The following is a 20,795-nucleotide window of genomic DNA, read 5'->3' on the forward strand; positions in this document are numbered from 1 at the left end:
GGATGCATGCACCCCTATGTTTATGGCAGTATTATTTACAGTAGCCAAATTATGGAAGCAGCCCAAGTGTCCACCAATAGATGAATGGATAAAGAAGATGTGGTATATATTAACTACTTTTTTGACTTTTGTTATTTTCAACTTCAGTGGTTTACTGACCTTGGCTCTGCTTTATGCTTAACAGAGCTATCCCATTCCTCATGGAGAAACAATAGGGATAGTACATTCATTTCAGCTTCTAAGCTGGCATCTAAAATGAAATTGCTCTGCTTTGTAACTCCAATGCAAGGTACTAATGACGTTATTACCTATAAATCTTGGGTTGTATAAAGGCATTGTATAACAAAGAATTTTTAAATGGAATCATTACTTTTTAAAAATTATTAACATAATTACAAGGTAACAGAACGAGTATACAAAATAGTGTCTCTGATATTTTATTATGATAACATTTAAGTGGTAGCCATAAATTGTCATTATCTCTTAGGAGTGCATGAAAAGACACATGACATGCAATTCTCTTGTATCCAGTTTCAATTATATAAGTACCTCATAAATTTTCAGTTTTTATTATGGGTACACTGTTCAAAATTTAATTGCACATGTAAAAAGTTTTAAAGCTGTTATTTTGTCCATAATTTCATATGCTCCTATCATAGTTAGTGCCCGAGTTAGTTGGTCTCCTAAAGCAGCAGTAGTAAGTGACAAGTTGTTACTTTCCATTTTCCACCTATCAAGTGCTTGGCGGACTCTCTCATTTAATGAAACAGTGCTGAAAATTTTAAAGATAATATTATTTTAATCACCAATTAAGAACATTTAGGTTACTTAAATATTATATACCTACGTTTTCAAATCAATTTACCAGGTTGAAGTGAAGATTAAATTATTGGTGAAGATTGTTCATATAAAATTAGCACAGAGCTTGGCAAATGCCAACCCTTGTTTCCTTGTAGAAAATCAATTCAATCAACATTCAGTTCTAAGAGAGATTTACTCAAGATCTCACAACAATTGTGGGTTATTTATCCTAAGGCAGTATATTACTGCTACAGTACTGCGTACTTTATTACTTGATCTCATGACAACTCTCTTAGGTAAGTATATCCATTTTACCAGTGGAGAAATTGAAGTACCTATAGGTTAAGGGACTTATCCAAGGTCACAAAACTAGTTGTAATTTAAAGCCAGACAGTCTGCCATGAGGGCTCTTACTCTTAACTACATTGCCCACATGGTTCTCAAATATCTAATAAACTAACATCAGTCTTTTACAGCAAATTAGAATTCATGTTAATCTGATGTTTCAAAACCTTATAATATCAAAGTAATATAAATCAGAACATAAGAATAAGCTTATACTGCATGTTGTTCTTCATACATACCTCTTTGCAGACATATCTGTTTCTGAGATGACCAGGTTTAATTTTTGACACAAAAATTTAAAACTTGTTTCAGTGATGTTATTGGCAACTATGTTGAAGATCTTCTCTAGGATTTTCTCTACATTTGAACATAAAAAAAATTTAAGTCCTTTCTTTTGAAAAACATACTCTATTTTGAGTTATTATTTTATCTGAGTCCCTTACTTCTGTGCTCCTATCAAATGTCTATGTCAAGTAAAATTGAAAAGTAAGATGCAGACCTAATATACAAACTGAAATTTGAACGATTTGTTCTATTTCTTCCAAAATCTGAATAATCAACATGTAATGGCCGTTTAAAAGTATATCATAAGCGACTACAAAATGATTTTCAAAAACTTTCTTTAATTCTTTGAGGATTTGAAATGAATTTAACTCCTCCTTTGATTCAAGCTTTTTAATGGGCTTCTTTATGTACCATCTTAAAAAAATCAAGTTTACATCTACTATAAATATAGTGTATATGTGTATATTTTATATTCAAATCACTTTAATAGAGTGCTGGCTTAGATATAAGTAGAGAGTTTTTAGTTTTTTTGGTTTTTGTTTTTTTAAAAAGTTTCCAGCTAACTTGGACTAGATCTATTTTTTGTTATTGATTAAGGTACTTTGGGAATTTTTAAGAACTAGCAATCTCCCACCCCCCTGTAATCATCTCAGTCCCTCAGGCTAGATTATATGCTAATGATATAAATGAAAGTCCAATATCCTAAGCAAAATTTTAAGGAAGGAACCCCATGTTCTTTGCTAATTGGAGAATAAATGTATCTCCCATGATGACTTCCTTCCCCTCTCTCTGCGTACCTGCAGTACGAAGGCCCCTTGGGTATAAAGAAAGGATATAAATGGCTAGGGTTCTCTCATTTTTGCCGACTTTGATCTGTTGCCACTTCTCTAAAGTCTCTTCCTGCTTTTTTTTTTTTAATTTTCTTTATTTGCCAGAGAGAGAGAAAGAGCACAAGCAGGGGGAACAACAGGTAGAGAGAGAGGAGAAGCAGGCTCCCCGCTGAGCAAGGAGCCCGACGTGGGACTCGATTCCAGACACTTAACCATAAAGTCTCTTCCTGTTACCTAATAGTAATACTTTATGGATTCTTGGAAACTTCTAAAAACTTTATTTGATAGAAGTAGGTATCACAGGAGTGCCTGGGTGGCTCAGTCGGTTAAGCGTCTTCCTTCAGCTCAGGTCATGATCCCAGGGTCCTGGGATCAAGCCCCACGTTGGGCTCCCCACTCAGTGAGAAGCCTGTTTCTCCCTCTCTTTGCTGCTCCCCCTGCTTGTACTCTCTCTCTGTCAAATAAATAAATAAAATCTTAAAAAAAAAAGTAGTTATCATAAAATATTCCTTTTTAATGATAATGAGCAGAACCAACTTACATAGCAAGTTAGAAAAAACAGCTACTGTGACTTTTAATTTTATCTCTTAGGTTCCTTCCATCAGTGAGGCCCAAGTCTTAGAGAAATTTTTAACTGGTAGCCATGCATGGATGTATATTGTGACTTAAAGAGAACTGTACATTTTTAGTGACCATCTCACTAGATTATGAGATTATGCTGATATAAGCTCCTGATTACAGACAGGGAACATAATAGAATGATATGGAGGGATGGTTTTGTATATTTCCCCAAATCTGGATCCATACTTAATAAATTGACTTAATACTTTATAAGTACTCATTGAATTGGAGGACCAGACTCTGGATCCAGTCTAAGGATTGACAGTGAGAAGCAAAGTCAGAGTCCCGGGAAAAAGCTTAGTTGTTCAGAACTTAGCCCCAAGGAAAGAATTGGACAGTGAAATTTCCCTGCCAGAGGTTTGGAGAAACCAATCTCCATCTGGTCCAGTGGAAGGATATTTAAAGAAAATGGGGCGCCTGGGTGGCTCAGTTGGTTAAGCGACTGCCTTCGGCTCAGGTCATGATCCTGGAGTCCCGGGATCGAGTCCCACATCAGGCTCCCTGCTCAGCAGGGAGTCTGCTTCTCCCTCTGACCCTCCTCCCTCTCATGCTCTCTGTCTCTCATTGTCTCTCTCACAAATAAATAAAATCTTAAAAAAAAAAAAAAAAAAATGGACCTGTTATCTGAAACAATCAGGGACAACCAAAGGAATGCTTAAGGACGAAGAATGAAGACTACCCATGACTGCAGACAGGTGATCATAGTGGGCCAAAAGCTGATTGGCTTCATTGGAAAAGGTCTAAGTACTTTCTTCAAGGCCAGATGAGAGTTTTAGAACAACTACATGTGGTGATACAGATCAGAACCCATGAAGAAGTTTTTGTGTGGAATGTCTAAGTCTGGGCACAACCATGATGAAAAACCTGTGGAAGGGTATTGAGGCCAATAGGTGGATAACAGGCTACTCCTCCACTTGGGTTTGCCTGTTTTCAGTGGTTTAGTTTGTGTGGACCCAGATTAAATAATCTGAATTATCAAAATAAAGTCCTAACCCTCAGAAAAGGGAAGATGATAAATATTTTAATGCCTCTGCCAGATTGAAAACCTCTATAAAGCATACTATCTTTTAATTTATAAATGATACTAGAAAATGACTTATAAGCTAGTAGGTCACTTTCTCATCACCTACCATCTCTTTGATCTGCCCTCTGTAGATAGTGTGCAATAGTATACAATTGTTTTCCTTTACAGATTTCCATTGGAGGTCTCAGCAAAGGGTTATCATCAAAATTTATCTCCTTCAGTGAAAAAAGGTTGTGGATACCATTAGGCAGAACTGTCAGATTATTTCCTAGTAGAAAAGAAGTTATAATTGAATTACACCTTTCTGTATAAAGAAAAATCTGAAGATAAATAACAACTACTTATGGGGCATTTACTGTGTCTCGCTGGCAACATACCAGATACACCAAATATAAATTCTTATCATTGTTTCCTTGCTAGGAGTGAAAAGAAGGAAGTATAGAAACAGAGCTGTGGTTCTTTTCTCTCAGAGGATGGCAAAATGAGATAGGAAGCTGTTCTCTTATAGTACAGGAAAGGACTTTGTGATGGTAATCTTCTAAATAAACTTTTTATTTAAAATAATTTCAGATGTACAGCAAGTTGCAGAAATTGTAGAGAATTCCTGTATATTCCTCATCCAGTTTTAGTTTCACCTGATGTTACCATCTCACATTATTGTATTACATTTGTCAAAACTAAGAAACATTGGCACATTACTATTAAATAAACTTCAGACAATTTTGGATTTCATTAGTTTTTTCCCTATCAGTATCCTTTTTCTGTTCTAGAATCCATTCCAGGATAACACACTGCATACAGTTACGTCTTCTTTGTCTCCTCTGGTCTGAGACAGTTGCTCAGTCTTTCCTTGTTTTTCATGATCTTGACAGTTGAGTAGTACTGATTAGGTATTTTTATAGAATATTCCTTAATTTGAGTTTATCTGATATATTTTCTCATAATTAGACTGGGATTTTGGGTTTCTGGAAAGAATACCACAGAGATGAAGAACTCTCATCACATCACAGCAGGGGTACCTGATACCCATATGACTTTACTAGCAATGTTAAGCTTGATCCCTTGGCTAAAACAGTGTCTTGCCAGGTTTCTCTGATATAATGTTTTGATTTTTTCTTGTCCATACTCTATATTTTTTGGAACTGAGTTACAAGGTCTAGTCCACCCTCAAGGAGTGGGAGTTAAACTCTACTTCCCTAAAGTGTAATGTTTTCAAGACACCTTAATCCAATATAAACTGAAGGTAAAAAGTAAAACTGTGGTGACTAACAAGGTAAGACTTCATAATCATTTAGAAAGGAACTGACCTATAAGTTTGCCTTTCTATTATTTATACATTTTTGGTTATATTATTTATAGTCATAAAGGAACCTGGTTCATTTCAGTGAAGAGTGGCATTCAGAAACCAAGATCAGGATACTAGTTTTGCTCATTGCTTCTGGGAGTGTGTACGTGTATATATATATAGGTATGTATATACATACCTATATATATATAAGGGGTTTTATAATGTACATTATAAGCTCATAATTATAAATATATATGTGTTAATGCATCTGTATACACAACATATAGTATTTAGGGTCTGGCTTATTTCATTCAGCATAATGCATTTGAGATTTATTGGTGTTTAATGACATCAATAGTTTGTTCCTTTTTATTAATGAGAAATATTCCATTATATGGATGTACATACATCATCCATTCGCTAACTAAAGGACATTTTGAATGATTCCACTTTTTGGTGATTATGAATAAAACCACTCTATATATTTGCACTCAGTTTTTTTATTGAATATACATTTACATTTCACTTGAAATGAAAGTGTAGTTGGAGTGGGATTGGTGGGTTGTATGGTAAATATACATATAACTTTATAAGAAATTATGAAACTGTTTTCCAGAGTGTGTATCATTTTGCATTCCTACCATCAATGTATCAGAGTTGCAGTTATAGCTCTTGGTATTGTCAGATTTTAATTTTAGTTATTCTAAGAGAAAGATTTCATTGTAGCAGCTCTTTCTGCCCACAGATCCTGTCCCCATGCTTTAATAAAGGCTCCTTTTTGCATGCACACATACAAAAAAATCTCATTGTAGATTTAATTTGCATTTCTCTCATGACTAATGACTTGAGTATATTTCCTTGTGCTTATTTGCCATTCATATACATTCTTTGTAAAGTATCTGTTCAAAATTTATGCCAATTTTTATTGAGGCAACTGTTTAATATTGACTTTTGAGAATTATTTTTTATGTATTCAGCAAATATTTTCTTCTGGTCTGTGGCTTTTCATTCTTTTAACAACACCTTTTGAAGGGCAGAGGTTTAACTTTGATGAAGTCCAATTAATTTTTTTGTGGATTGTGATTTTGGTGTTGTATCTAAGAAATCTTTGCCAAGGTTACAAATATTTTCTTCTATGTTTTTATCTAGCAGTTTTATAGTTTTAGCTTTTACATTTAGGTCTGTGATTCATTTTCAGTTGGCTTTTTATATGGTATGTGGTATGGATCAAAGTTTTTTTTTTTTTTTTTTTTTTAATGTTGCAGTTTGTTTTGTTTTTTGGCTTGTGGCCATCTGGTTGCCCTAGCACCATTTGTTGAAAACACTACCTTCTTGGGATGCTTGGGTGGCTCAGTCCATTAAGCGTCTGCCTTCTGCTCAGGTCATGATCCCAGGATTCTGGGATTGAGCCCCAAGTCGGGTGCTGCACTCACAGGAAGCCTGCTTCTCCCTCTACCTGCTGCTTGTGCATGCTCTCTCTCTCTCTCTCTCTGGCAAATAAATAAAATCTTAAAAAAAAAAAAAAGAAAGAAAGAAAGTACTACCTTCTCCATTGAATTACATTCACATATTTGTCAAAAATCAATTGGCCATATATGCATGGGTCTGTTTCTACACTCTCTATTCCATTGATCTATGTCTGTCATTTTGCCAATTGTACACTGTCTTTACTACCATAGCCTTTCATAAGGCTTAAAAATCAGGTTGTATGAATCCTTCAACTTTGTTCTTTTTTCAAAATAATTTTAACTAGGGGCGCCTGGGTGGCTCAGTCGTTAAGCATCTGCTTTCGGCTCAGGTCATGATCCCAGGGTCCTGGGATCAAGCCCCACATCGGGCTCCCTGCTCAGTGAGATGCCTGCTTCTCTCTCTCCCACTCCCTCTGCTTGTGTTCCCTCTCTCATTGTGTCTCTCTCTGTCACAATAATTTTAGCTATTCTATTTCTTTTGCCTTTTATATAAATTTTAGAATTAGCTCATTGCTTTCCGAAATAAAAAACCTTGCTGGGATGTATATTGGAAATGAGTTGAATTTAAAAATAAGTTGGGGAAAGTGACATATTAACAATATCAATTCTTCCAATTTATGAATACTATATTTCTCTCTATTTAGGTCTTGTTTGAGTCATTTTGTCTATGTTTGTAGTTTTTAGCATATAGACCTTACATATACTTTGTCAGATTTATACCTATTTTATGTTTTTTTGTGTGTATTATTTTAAATGGTACTTTTAAAAGCATTCAATTTCCAGTCATTCATTACTAGTACACAGTTACTAGAAATACAACTGACTTTTGTATATTAACCTTTTATATGGCAGTCTTGCTAAACTCACTAATTCAAGAAGCTTTTTTTGTAGATTCTTTTTGATTTTCTACCTAGACAGTCTGTGTCTATAATCAGAGACCATTTTTTTCCTTCTTCCTCTCCAGTATGTTTACCTATAATTTCTTTCTCTCCTTTTTTTTTTGTTGTTGTTGTTGTTACACTAGTTAGGACTTACAATATAATGTTGAAGGGGAGTGGCAAGAAAGAGCAGCCTTGTTTAATTCTTGATCACAATGGAAAATAGTTAAGTCCTTTACCACTGAGTATACTATTAGCTGTAGCTTTTTGCAGATGCTGTTTCTCAGATTGAGAAAGTTGCCTTCTATTCCTTGTTTTCTGAGAGGTTTTGCTCGTTTGCTTTGTAAAATCATAGATGATACTGTATTTTGTCATGAGCTTTTGCATATCTACTATGACGTTCATATGGCTTTTCTTTACTCTATTGATGTGGTGAATTACCTTGGTTAGTTTTTGAATGTTAACCCAACCTTGCATTTCTGGGATAAATCCCACATAAGATATTGGTCTGTAAGTTTCCTTTCTTATCATACTATCAAGGTAATGCTGACCTCCTAGAACAAGTGGAGAAGTGTTTTATCATCACTTTTATTCCTTCTTTAAATACTTGATAGAATTCACCAATGAAATTATCTGGGCCTGCTTTAACAAATTTAGGCTATCTGTTAGCCCCCAGTGATGCCTCTTGTTACTCACCACTTTGTATAGTCCCTTCCCATATTATAACAAGATTGGTCTGTGTGATCCATAGAATAGAGTAGAAGTGATGGTATGTCACTTCCAAGATATGTTTTAGTAGCTTTGGATTTTTTTTATTAAAGATTTTATTTATTTGAGAGAGAGAGAGCGTGTGGGTTGGCGGCGGGTGGGAAGAACAGAGGGAGAGAGACAAGCAGACTCTGAGCTGAGCATAGAGCCTGACACTGGGCTCCATCTCATGACCCTCAGCCCAAAACCAAGAGTCAGATGCTTAACTGACTGAGCCACTCAGGCACCCCAGCTTTGTATTTTTTTAAAAAGACTTTTTAGGTTCACAGCAAATTGAGTGTACAAAAATTTCCCGTATACTCGCTGCCCCCAGACATGCATAGCTTTATAAAGCAAAATAGTTTTGCTATTTTGGTGTAAAAGAACCCAACTGCTTCTGCTTGCTGCAGTCTGCCTAGTCTGTGGGGCGGGGAGGGGCTCTGATGAGCCTAGCACCTCCTGAGGCCTGGTGGTGGCCACTCAGGATTGGGGCCCAGTGTTGGCTTTGCCAGGTGAGCCACCAAGCTGCCTCCTTGTGGCTTCTAGAGCCAAGTCACAGATAATTGTGCCGCTGGAGGCCTGGGAAGATTCCCAGTGTAGCCATGAATGGGAGAGTAGACTTCACAAAAAAGAAGCTTGCCCACCAATGACCCAGGTCAGCCTTGGGGGAGACCCAGGTGGTGAGGGATGGTTTTCCCAGGATACTCTGCACTTCCACAGGAGCTGTTACTGGAAGTGGAGCCCAGGCAGTGCCAGTAATAGTTGTGGGTGGCCACAAGCGAGCCGCTGGAGGGGATGGCTGCCATGCTGTCATTTGTGGGCTGGTGGAAACCTCGGCAGAGACCCCTCAAGGGCCTCAGGGCACTATCACAGGTAGCAGGGACAGGGACACTTATCACCAGATTAGGTTTTTAAAGACAGTGCTGATTCTGTCTTGGGCATATTTCTTGGACATATTCTCTCTCCTACTCTCTGGTATCACTGGCTGTGGGGGAAACGAGTTGCCATGTTGTGAACAGGCTCATATGGAACTAAAGCCTTCTGCCAGTAGCCACATAAAGAAGCTTTGAAGCCAGTCTTCCAGCCTCAGTCAAGCCTGACTAAAGTCTCAGCTTGACAGGTTGGCTACAGTCCCATATAAGACACTGAGATAGGACAAGTCAGCTGAATTGCTACTGGGTCACTGACCATCAGAAACTGTGTGAAATAGATGTTTATTTAAGGAGATAAACTCTGTAGAAATTTGTGATACAACAATAGATAACTAATATAGCAACTAATGGCTAAAAGAAAGAACTCAGATATAGGAGTTGCCAACTGCAGGGAAGGAGTTTATATTTTTAGTCAAACCAACTTAAGTGCCTGATGAAGCAACAACAGCAACAACAACAAAAATCATCATTCTTTGGAGAGAAACAGAATGGAGTATAGAGTCCAGGAGTCATAAATAGAGAAAAAAGAAAATGTGGCTCACCCCTAAGAGAAAAAATGACATTTAAGAATTTTAAAGCAGCTAATATAACTATGCCGAAGAATCTAAAGAAAGATATGCATCATAATCAATGAATAAAATAGGAAATCTTAGGGGAGATATATAAACTATAAAATAGAAATAAATGGAAATTCTAGAACTGAAAAATACATTATCTGGATGGATTTAACAGGAGAATAGAGATGGTAGGCAAGGCAGTGAAATTGAAGACATGATCCCTAAAGCTTTGTGTACACACACATGCACACACACAAATTAGGGTTTTATTTTATTTTATTTTTTTAATTTATTTATTTATTTTTTAAAGATTTTATTTATTTACTTGACAGAGAGAGAGACAGCGAGAGAGGAAACACAAGCAGGGGCAGTGGGAGAGGGAGAAGCAGGCCTCCCGCCGAGCAGGGAGCCCGATGTGGAGCTCGATCCCAGAACCCTGGGATCATTACCTGAGCTGAAGGCAGACGCTTAACGACTGAGCCATCCAGGTGCCCCAAGATTTTATTTATTTATTTGACAGGGAGAGAGAGAGAGACAGCGAGAGAGGGAACACAAGCAGGGGGAGTGGGAGAGGGAGAAGCAGGCTTCCCGCGGAGCAGGGAGCATGATGTGGGCCTCGATCCCAGGACTCTGGGACAATGACCTGAGCCAAAGGCAGACACTTAACGACTGAGCCACCCAGGCGCCGCCCCCAAATTAGGGTTTTATAGGACAATATGAAAAGGTAATTGGAGTCTCACAAGGAGAAGAAAGAGAAAATGAGGTAGAAAAAAGTATTTGGAAAATATAATGGTTGAAAAATTCCCAAATTTGATAAATTACATGACTATACAGACAAGATGGGGCGCCTGGGTGGCTCAGTTGGGTAAGCGGCTGCCTTCGGCTCAGGTCATGATCCCGGGTCCTCAGATCGGGCCCCACGTCGGGCTCCATACTCGGCGGGAAGCCTGCTTCTCCCTCTCCCACTCCCCCTACTCTCTCTCTCGCTGTCTCTCTCTCTCTGTCAAATAAATAAATAAAGCCTGCTTCTCCCTCTGCCTGCTCTGCCTGCTGCTCCCCCTGCTTGTGCTCTCTCTGACAAATAAATAAATAAAATCTTTAAAAAAAAAAAAAAAAACAAAGAGAAAAAAGAGAGAAAGAGAGGCAAACCAAGAAACAAACTGATGGTTACCAGAAGGGAGGTGGATGGGGAATGGGTTAAATAGGTGATGGGGACAAAGGAGTGCACTTGCGGTGAGCACTGGGTGATGTATGAAAGTGTTGAATCACTATATTGTACACGTGAAACTAATATTACACTGTATGTTAACTAACTGGAATTTAAAGAAAAACTTAAAAAAAAAAAACAGTACAAGACTAGCATAGGTTTGACATATAGACCAATGGAATAGAATTGAGAGTCCAGAAATAAATCCATATATTATGGCCAATTAATTTTTGACAAGGGTGCTCAGATCATGCAAAGGGGAAAAATAATGTTTTCAAAAAATGATGCTAGAATAACTAGAGATCTGCATGCAAAAGAATGAATGTGGATCCCTACCTCACACCATATACAAAGATTAACTCAAAATGAATCAACAACTTAAACACGAGATAAAATTTTAAAAACTCCTAAAACATGGGGGGAAGTCCTTGGATTTTGATAATGGATTAGTAGTTATGACACCAAAAACACAAGCAACAAAAAAAAAAATAGCTAATTGGACTTACCAAAATTTAAAACTTTTATGTATCAAAGGACATTATCAAGAAGAAAAAACAACCTATAGAATGGGAATAAATAATTGTAAAACATATATCTAATAAGGGTCTAGTATTCAGAATATATAAAGAACTCTTTCAACTCAATAACAAAACAACACAATTAAAGCCCAATTTAAAAATGGGCAAAGGACAGGCACCTGGGTGGCTCAGCTGTTAAGTGTCTGACTCTTGGTTTCAGCTCAGGTCATGATCTCAGGGTCCTGAGATCGGGCCTTGTGTCAGGCTCAGAGCTCAGTGCAGAGTCTGCTTGTTTGTCTCCCTGTGCCCCCCACCCCATAAATAAATAAAATCTTAAAAAAATAAATAAAAATAGGCAAAGGAATTCAATAGCCAATTCTCAAAAAAAGATACACAAATGGTCAACAAACATCTAAAAAAGATGCTCAAATCATTAGTCATTATGGAAATTCAAATCAAACCCACAATGAGATACCACTTCACACTCACTAGCATAACTGTAATCCAAAAAAATGTAAAACAAAATATTGACAAGGATATGGAGAAATTAGAATCATTGTACATTCATTGTGGGAATGTAAAATGGTTCTACCTCTGTGGAAAACAATTTGACAGTTCCTCGAAAAATTAAACATAAAATTACCATATAACACAGGAATTCTATCTCTAGGGATATACCCCAAAGAATTAAAAATGTACTGAAATAAACACATGTCTGCACATGTTCATAGCAGCACTATTCACAATAGCCAAAAGGTGAAAGTAGCCCAAATGTCCATGAGAGGATGAATGGATCATCAAAGTGTAGAAGATTCATACAGTGTAATATTATTTAGCCATAAAAGGAATGAACTCCTGATACAAGGTACAACATGGATGAAGCTTGAAAACATTACGCTAAGTGAAAAAAGCCAGTCCAAAAAAGTTATATATTGTACAATTCCATTTGTATGACCTATCCATGGTATTAGGTATGTCCATAGAGATGCAATGCACATTGCTGGTTACCAGAAGGAAAGGGGAAGGGGAGAAGAGAGAGCAACTGCTTAATGAGTAAGGGTTTCCTTTGGAGTTGATGAATGTTTGGAACTAGATAGTTAGTATTACATTGTGCTACCTTGTTAATGTGCTTTAAAACTGTTAATTTTAGATTGTGTGCATTTAACTTTAATTATAACCAAAAAAAAACATACTTAGGCATGGCATAGTCAAACTGCTGAAAACCAAAGATGAAAAAATCTGGAAAGCAACAAAAATTTCCTTCTTTTTTATGGCTGAATAATACTCCATCGTGTGTGTGTATGTGTGTATATATACACCATATTTTTTTCATCCATCAATCCATTGATGGACACTTAGGTAAATAATGCTGCAATGAACACTGGGGTGCATACGTCTTTATGAGTTACTGTTTTCTTTTCCTTTGGATAAATACCCAGAAATAGAATTGCTGGATTATATGGTAATTCTACTTTTAATTTTAATTTTTTGAGACAATGTGTACTTTTTTCAGTATGTATTTATGCTTTAAAAAAAAGTGTTTTAAAAAACTGGCAACAACAAAGGGCAGAGAGAGAGAGAGAAAGAGAGAGAGGCTATAGGTAGGAGCCCTTTCAGCGGCTGTTAACGTTAGTACATGTGAGCAGTGGTACTATTCAAAATATTTAACAACTTGTTTGGCACAAGCACTGACTCATCGGAATAGATGCCATCTGTAAACAAAGGATACAACAATGATACCGTAACTAGCTGTTTTACAGGTAGAAGATGAAAGCCTGCCTGATAGCATTATCAGTGCCTGTAGAAATAACTATGAGGCAAGAGAACTGTCTGTCCTTTTTCCCAGGGACAACCACAAGCAGTCTGCATGTCAATCTACATTCCTTTCTTTTTTTTTTTTTTTTTTTTTTGGCTCCTTGGAGAGAGGCTCTCACATCTATTTAAAACCTACATTGCTTTCTGTGCTTAGTGATTAACTGTTTAATCCTCACAGTTCAAAGAATATAAATTATTATTTTCATTTACAGATTAGGAAAGAGAAGATTAACATTAAAAAAAAAAAAAACTTCCCATTGAATGATGGAGCTAGAATTCTAAGATCTGTCCTACTCCAAAGCCCATGCTATGAGGAAAGAAAGGAATCAATCTCTAAATCCCTTTCATTGGTATATTCCCTCACATTTGTGAAAATATTTCCATAAATTTTATTTAATTATATTCCCACAAGTCTGTGAACAAGCAGAAGTTATAGCTTTCCTATCTTGCTGATGAAAACACTGAGGTTCAGTGTTTTCAGTCTTCCTAAATTCACTAGTAACAGAGAGAATTAATTCACAAGAGTATATAAACATTTTTTTGCTTGAATGATGTTTTCACATATGCTACCTGCTTTCAAAGTCTCATTCAGTTCGCACATCAAATCTACAGCATGGGTATTCTGGTTAGCTTCACTTTATAAATGGAGGAAGCAGACTGAATGAGAAGATTTGAACTCAGCCCTTCTAACTTCAAGTCTGGCAGTAAAAGCTGGTGACTTGTAGCATACTAATTGTTTAGTGATTGTCTCTTAGCTCCAAACCTACTTCTGTGGGTTTCTTGACTGTTTTTCCTTTTAGTGTCATCCCAGCAACACTCTTACCCCACCAGCAGCATGAACCACAACCTATAGTTTTCCCAACCCTCCCAGAACTATGGCCAGCACTCTCTCGTGCTCTCACCCCTCCATACAGCCTCTGTCTGTCTGTCTGTCACTCTCTCTCTCTCTGTCTCCTCTCACTCACATGTTCAGGTTCCCCACATGGGTTATAACCTCTTTCAGGAAAGCAACTGGACCTTATGCTTTGCTCCCATTTTCTGTACCTAGGAAAGTCATTTCCTTCCACTGCGCACTTAATACATTATGTTGGCTGTCGTTCTGTCTTGTCAGCAAAATTTGCAACCTAGACCATGAATACTCTACTTGTTGATTATGCTTATTGATTATGCTTGACACTTACCACTCAAGTTTAGTTGCTGGAGATCATTTAAACATAGAAAAGATGGTGGCAGATAACTTATTTGATTGTTGCATGCATTTAAACTAGCCAAGCTTCTCAATTCCCCTATATTTCTTGGAATCTCTCTGATTGCATTATTTGAGATATCAAGTCTTTTAAGTTGAGTCATGTTAGACAGCTCTTCTGGAAGTCTTGTTAACTGTAACAAAGATTAAACAATTACATTTTTAATAAATGTTTCTATGACTAAAACTTTGTCTAAAATCAAATGGAGGGATGGTTTTTTGGTCTTAAAAAGGGATATTTTCACTATGTCACAAATTCTTTGTGACTTCCTTCTTTGCTAAAATCCATAACATATTGTGTGGCATCTAAGTACCTCCCCAGTCTGACCAATGCTACCAATTTAACCATATGGCTTATTAACCCACTTTCCTTACTCTCCCAGCACTTAGTGTTCCTTACCACCTATCCCTTTCTTCCCTCCCTGAATCTGACCTGCTTTGGTTTCTTCTCCTCTCTGAAGTCTTTCCCAACTATTCTGTCCCATATTTGATATTTTTATTCTCATCAACAGTGCTTTTTATTACTCCCTGGTGTGTATTTTCCTTGGATTTTTAAATGACGTGATATATGTTTTATACTTTTTTGTGTACATGTTCCCAGTCAAGATGCATTTTGAGTAAGTGCTCAGTAAACCCCTTTAGAATGGACTCACACAGCTTGGCATTGTAGCCTCAAAAAAAACTAGTACAAAAAGTGTTGCAAAATAACAGGAATTAAGATACCCTGCTATGGTGAAGAACAAATGCACATATTCAGAGAAAATATGGCCATCACAAATGGCTTTTGAAATAAAGGAAGCTCTATGAGTGAACCAAAGAATTTTGAATAAATGGGCCCCTCTGAAATAACCAAACAACAATGTAAATACTGAATATTGTGCTCAGTGTTCTTCCATATATAAAAGAAGCATAAGAAACAGTCCCTAGGGGCGCCTGGGTGGCTCAGTCAGTTAAACATCCAGCTCTTGATTTCAGCTCAGGTCATGAATTCAGGGTGAGTTCGAGCCCCTCATCAGGCTCCACGCACAGTGTGGAGTCCACTTGAGGATTCTCTCTCTCCCTGTCCCTCTGCCCTTCCCTCCTCTCATGTTCTCTCTCTCTCTCTCATTCTCTAAAATAAATAAATAAATCTTAAAAGGAAAGGAAAAGAAAAGGAAAGGAAATAAAACAGCCCCTAACTTCAAGGAGATTAAAATTTAGTTCAGGGGACAAAATACACACATAGGAAGCCATCAGGAAACAGTATTAAACAATAGGTAGTCCAGTGCCAAATAAAGAGTTAGAATGGCTATGGAAGTTTAGAGAATGTATATCAGTACATGTCAGAGCGCTAAAGGAAAGCTTCATGTAGCAGATGGGACTCGAATGGCCTCTCTTAAGAATGAATAGGATTGAATGGAAGTTACAGGACACTTAAGGCAAGACAAATATCATGCATAAAAATGGGCCAGTGAGGAGCTGAACCGTAAAAAGAGGTCCTAGGAAGCAGAGGGAGATATGTTTGGAGAAAGAATGTGGAACCGGGCCTTGGCAGCCCTTGACAGTTGGCTCTAGGACATAAGAGTCAGGTCAAGACAGGTGAGTAGGTTCATAATTTAAAACATAATAAAACAAATATTCTTTTAACTATTTGCTCAACATTTATTAGAGGATGTACCTAAGAACCATGTGATAATAGAGCTACTACAGAAGGAAAACTCATGTTGGGTACTCTTCACTTAGCAAAATAAAAACCCTGTGATTAACCTGAGCTCATTTTCTTCAAATGACTGTTTAGTGACTATCTGCTGTTATAAATTAACCCTTTGGGCATCTTACCTCTACCCCAAGTGGGTTATCAAAGTGATCTTTCTTTTTTAAGGGTATCCAGCTTTATTCTACATGGTTGCCTACTCTTTTTCTTTTAAAAAAAATTTTTTTCTGTTTCCTGTGATCTTTGTTTTCTTTATTATGTTCAGTTAGCCAACATATAGTACATCATTAGTTTTTGATATTCTTTTTCTTTTTTTTTAAGTAAGCCCTATGCCCAACATGGGGCTTGAACTCAGGACCCGAGATCAGGAGTCACGACATGCTCTACCACTGAGCCAGCCAGGTGCTCCCATCTGGTGACCTTTGAAGTGAGGTTATAGTGATGTGGACTGGTGCCTTTGACAACCACTTGCCATGAGTAGGCAATAGATAAGCAATCTGGGTTCCTGAGAACAGTTCTCCATAGTGAAATCTGATAACTTTGACAAGTCCTGATGAGAGAAAGGAGACTGAATCAAAGAGAATAGTCAAGAGGCTCCTAGGCATGAGGTGAGTGATGACCATGGACCAGGTTGGAGATAGTGACACTGGAAAATGAAGGAGTTGATCCAAGAGCTTTTTCAGAGGAAAACGTTTCAGTATAACTAGTGCTGGAAAGGGAAGAAAGATGATTTCGTGACTTCTAGATTTGTAGATCTGAAGAAAGTGGCATCACAAACAGAAATGGAGAAGTTGTGAAGGGAGTTACGTTGGAAAGAAAGATGAGTTTGATTTTGAAATCATGTTGAGTTTGAGACAGTAGAAGAACAGAGAATTTCCAGGGAAACTGGGAACTGTGGGACTAAAACAGGGATGAGAGATCAGCTCCAGTTATACAAAGTTGAGGGTCATGTGCATGGTATAGTAAGAAGTTAATAGAAAAGAAGAATTAAGGATACAACCTTGTAGACTTGCACAGTAAGATACAGGAGGAGAAAGTGAGAGGATTATAAATCAGCCAAGAAATTAGTTGGTGATTTATAATGCAGAACCAAAAAGTATCCTTTAGTGCAATAACAACTTGAAAAACACATATATCATTTTCAATTCCAGCTACTTAAGCAGGTATTCCTTGGAGTAGCCTTTCTGGAAATGTATTATATAGCAGGTGTTGGGTTTAAAAGGGTAAGTAAGTTTGGGAAATGTTGGTTAAATAGAGACAAATCAATTTCTTTAGTGCAGAATGCTTCAGAGCTTTTAATACACCAACATTCATTGTGATTCTCTAAGAGAAGAAACCAGTGCTTCTCAAAGCTGTTTGATCACAGGAACCACCCCTCCCCCCCTTTTTAAGGAGCAATTCATGGGACTAGGTGTTTTTAAGGACAGACTTTGGGAAATCTTGTTCTATATAATAGTCCAGCCTCTATCAAATGATTTTGATTTGACTATAATGGCCAAATTAAACATAGCCAGATAATAGCTCTAGGGCCCTTTTCATTAGTTTACTAAGATCTTAATATAAATTAGCAATGTTTGATTTTTTTTAACTATTTCCATAAAATTCATTCTTACAGTTCAAGTAAAATGAAAAGCTAAACTATTAACATTCGTGTTGATCTAGCAATTCTTTAGGGAAAATTCTCTAAGAAAATAGTAAAATGTGAAAAAGGCTGTATTTATGAAGAAGTTCATCACAGCATTTTATATGATGATGAAAAATTACAGCATCCCTAAATGCTTAACAACAGATGATTAGTTACATATATCATGTATTAGCTATAACAATTATTGGGAAGATTGTGTTATATTATGGGGAAATGCTTATGTTAAGTGAAAATAGGAGAAACTAAAATTAAAATTGACTGTAGAATCTTTTTATACTTGCTTATAAAACCATATACATAAAAAGAGTAAAAGTAAGTTGTATCAACATATGACCAGTGACCAATAGTTATATTACAATGGTATGCTTCTGGAATGATTTTTTTTTTACTTCATTTCTCAATTTCCTAAATTTTCAATAATGTGTTTATATTATAATCTATAACTTTAAAACTCCTTTTACAATTAAGCTGAAATAAAAAGGTATCTATAAAATTGTCAACTTTAGTTACTTGGAATTTCATTTTAATGAAATATTTTCCCATGAAGCTTTCATGTTGAGAAATATACTTTAAAGCCATGTTTGGGGTTAAAAATTTAAAAACCTATTCTTTAAAAAATAAAATATTCCAGCTAAATTTAAAACACACACATACTACAGTTTAGATTCTAATCCCCTCCAGTGCCAACTTCCCTCCAAAGCCCAAAATATCAATCTCTTACCTTTCTTCCATTTATCTGACTTATATTCAGCTCTTCCAATGATTGAAGTTGGCACAGTTCAGTAGGAAAATACACAAATTGATTGCTTGAGATGTTTAATTTCTGGATTCTTTTTAGATTACAGATATCTGAAGGGATATTCTGTATTTGGTTTATTGAAAGATCAAGTACTTGCAGATTTTCTAAAGTACACACTTCTGTAGGGAAAGCTTCAAATTTATTACAGCATAAAATAAGAACATGGAGTGATACCATATTGGAGATAGATGGTGGAATTTTCCTTATTTGGTTTTCACTAAGATCCAGGTATTCAAGATTAATAAGAGAACATAAGTGTTCAGAAAATATGAGGAGTTTATTTTTATTTAACTCTAAATTAATTAGTTGTTTACTAAAAGATATATCCACAGGTATTTCTGAAATATAATTTCCATTAAAATTCAAATAATAAAGAGAATTTAAAGCACACAAACCTACTGGAAAAGAAATTATTTTATTATAACTCAATTCAACTTTAGTTATTTTTTTGCAATTTTTCACTTCAATGGGAACATCTGTGATTATATTTCCTGAAAATTCTAGAATGAACATATTATTAAGATGGGAGATATCATCAGGTATTCTCACTATATTATTTCTGTTTACGTAGAGTTTTCTTAAATTTTTGAGCTTATAGATGTTCTTAGGAAGTCCTGTTAATTTATTATAACTAAGACTAAGACATTCCAACATTACACAATGGGAAATTTTCTCTGGAATTTCTTTCAATAGATTTTTATCAAGTATTAGAATTTTGAGTTCCTTAAAATTCTCAATTTTGTGTGAAATAACTTCCAGTTTATTGTCAGTTAGTTGGAGTTCTTTCATTTTGAGTAATTGAAAAATTTCCACAGCCAAAAAGGTAAGTTTATTATGATCCAGCAGAAGTTTTTCTAAATTTTTAAGCTCCCTAATTTCTTTTGGCAAACTGCTTATCAGGTTTCCAGTAAGGATTAGTGAAATTAACTTTGGAAGGAAGCACAGAACTTTAGGAAATATTGTTAACTGATTATATTCCAGATTGAGAACCTTCAAGTTTTTAAAACTAGACAGAATATCTGGTATATGTCTTAACTTATTTTTAGCCAAATTTAAAATTTCTAAGTTTCCAAGACTTTCTAAGCCAGAAGGAAAATTCTCAATGTAATTGTTATTAAAAAAGAGTTGCCTGATATTCCCAAGCTGTGATATTTCTTTAGGTATATGTGATATTTGATTGTGACTGACATTTAATATCCTTAAATTATGAAATAACTGAATTTCAGGTGGAAGTGATGATAACCCATTTTCTTGCAAGGATAGAATTTCAAGTCCCAGCAGGTCACCTGAGTCTGCCCCTTTAAAACTTTTGATTTGGTTCTTGTCCAAATATAGATATTTTACATATTTGATTTTTAAAATGTCCTTGGGGAATTCTTGTAAACCCTTGGCCTTGAGGTTAACTGTAAAGTTATCTGATCCTAAGCCAAGTCCTTTCTGATTTTCTTCAGAGGGTTGTGGACTAGTTGTTTCTAATGTTTCATGAGATAAGAAGCCAGTGAAAGCCGGATACTCAGCAACCATCTCAGTTATTGATAATGGTGGACTTTGTGGAATATCACTTTTTAACCACAAGCTGTCATATATAGTGATTGTTTCAGAAAATTGAAGAGTTTTCCTTTGTTCTTCATCTCTCTTAGACTTATTTCCAGGGGACAATGTTGATGTATCATCATGTATACCTAATTCATCATTTCTAGGATGTGTTTCACAAGCTTCCTCTAATGAATTTGATGTTTCTTTAATAAATTCAGGTTCCACTGACCATGATGTAGATTCTGTCCTAAATTGACTAGTGATATCTTTTAGCTCTTCTGAAGTACCATCATTTTCAGACATCTTATTTGCTGGTATGTTTTATATCAATACATGATTGTGACTCAGTGTTAATTTTCATGTTTAATTTTCTCCTTTGAACCTACAAAACAAATATTGATATTAAAAGAAGACATAAAATAAAGATGTTGAAATTACAAAAGAATTTTATAATATTTATTCTATAGTGAATAATTTAATAGATATTAAAACAATATATTTATAATTTATTTTTATTTTATAAAACAATATACTTATAATTTATTATTTATAATTTTTA

At 35.9% G+C, this 20,795-nt stretch overlaps 1 protein-coding gene and 1 long non-coding RNA gene across 2 annotated transcripts in view; one reads left to right on the plus strand and one right to left on the minus strand.

Moving 5' to 3' along the window:
• The window catches only part of LOC118549096 (uncharacterized), an 87,124-nt gene that overhangs the window by 15,345 nt on the left and 50,984 nt on the right, over positions 1 to 20,795 (plus strand). The window lies entirely within an intron of this gene.
• Positions 430 to 20,583, minus strand: LRRD1 (leucine rich repeats and death domain containing 1). The gene is made up of 5 exons (XM_036113328.2): positions 18,623 to 20,583; positions 14,499 to 14,697; positions 4,013 to 4,174; positions 1,386 to 1,503; positions 430 to 772 (listed from the first exon to the last, which is right to left on the minus strand). The coding sequence occupies exons 1-5, from the start codon at positions 20,537 to 20,539 to the stop codon at positions 586 to 588; spliced, it is 2,583 nt and encodes an 860-aa protein (XP_035969221.1). The 5' UTR covers positions 20,540 to 20,583; the 3' UTR covers positions 430 to 585.

The sequence above is a fragment of the Halichoerus grypus genome, chromosome 12 (genome assembly GCF_964656455.1).
Source record: "Halichoerus grypus chromosome 12, mHalGry1.hap1.1, whole genome shotgun sequence".
NCBI lineage: Eukaryota > Metazoa > Chordata > Mammalia > Carnivora > Phocidae > Halichoerus > Halichoerus grypus.

What these genes read in the sequence shown, in the direction of transcription:
- LRRD1 (XM_036113328.2), bottom strand. Translation starts at nt 20,539, where the DNA reads ATGTCTGAAAATGATGGTACTTCAGAAGAGCTAAAAGATATCACTAGT. An exon ending in GTCAGATAAATGGAAGAAAG is followed by an intron (nt 14,698 to 18,622) that starts GTAAGAGATTGA and finishes TCTTTGTTACAG; the next exon opens with TTAACAAGACTTCCAGAAGA. An exon ending in ACAGATATGTCTGCAAAGAG is followed by an intron (nt 773 to 1,385) that starts GTATGTATGAAG and finishes TAAAATTTTCAG; the next exon opens with CACTGTTTCATTAAATGAGA.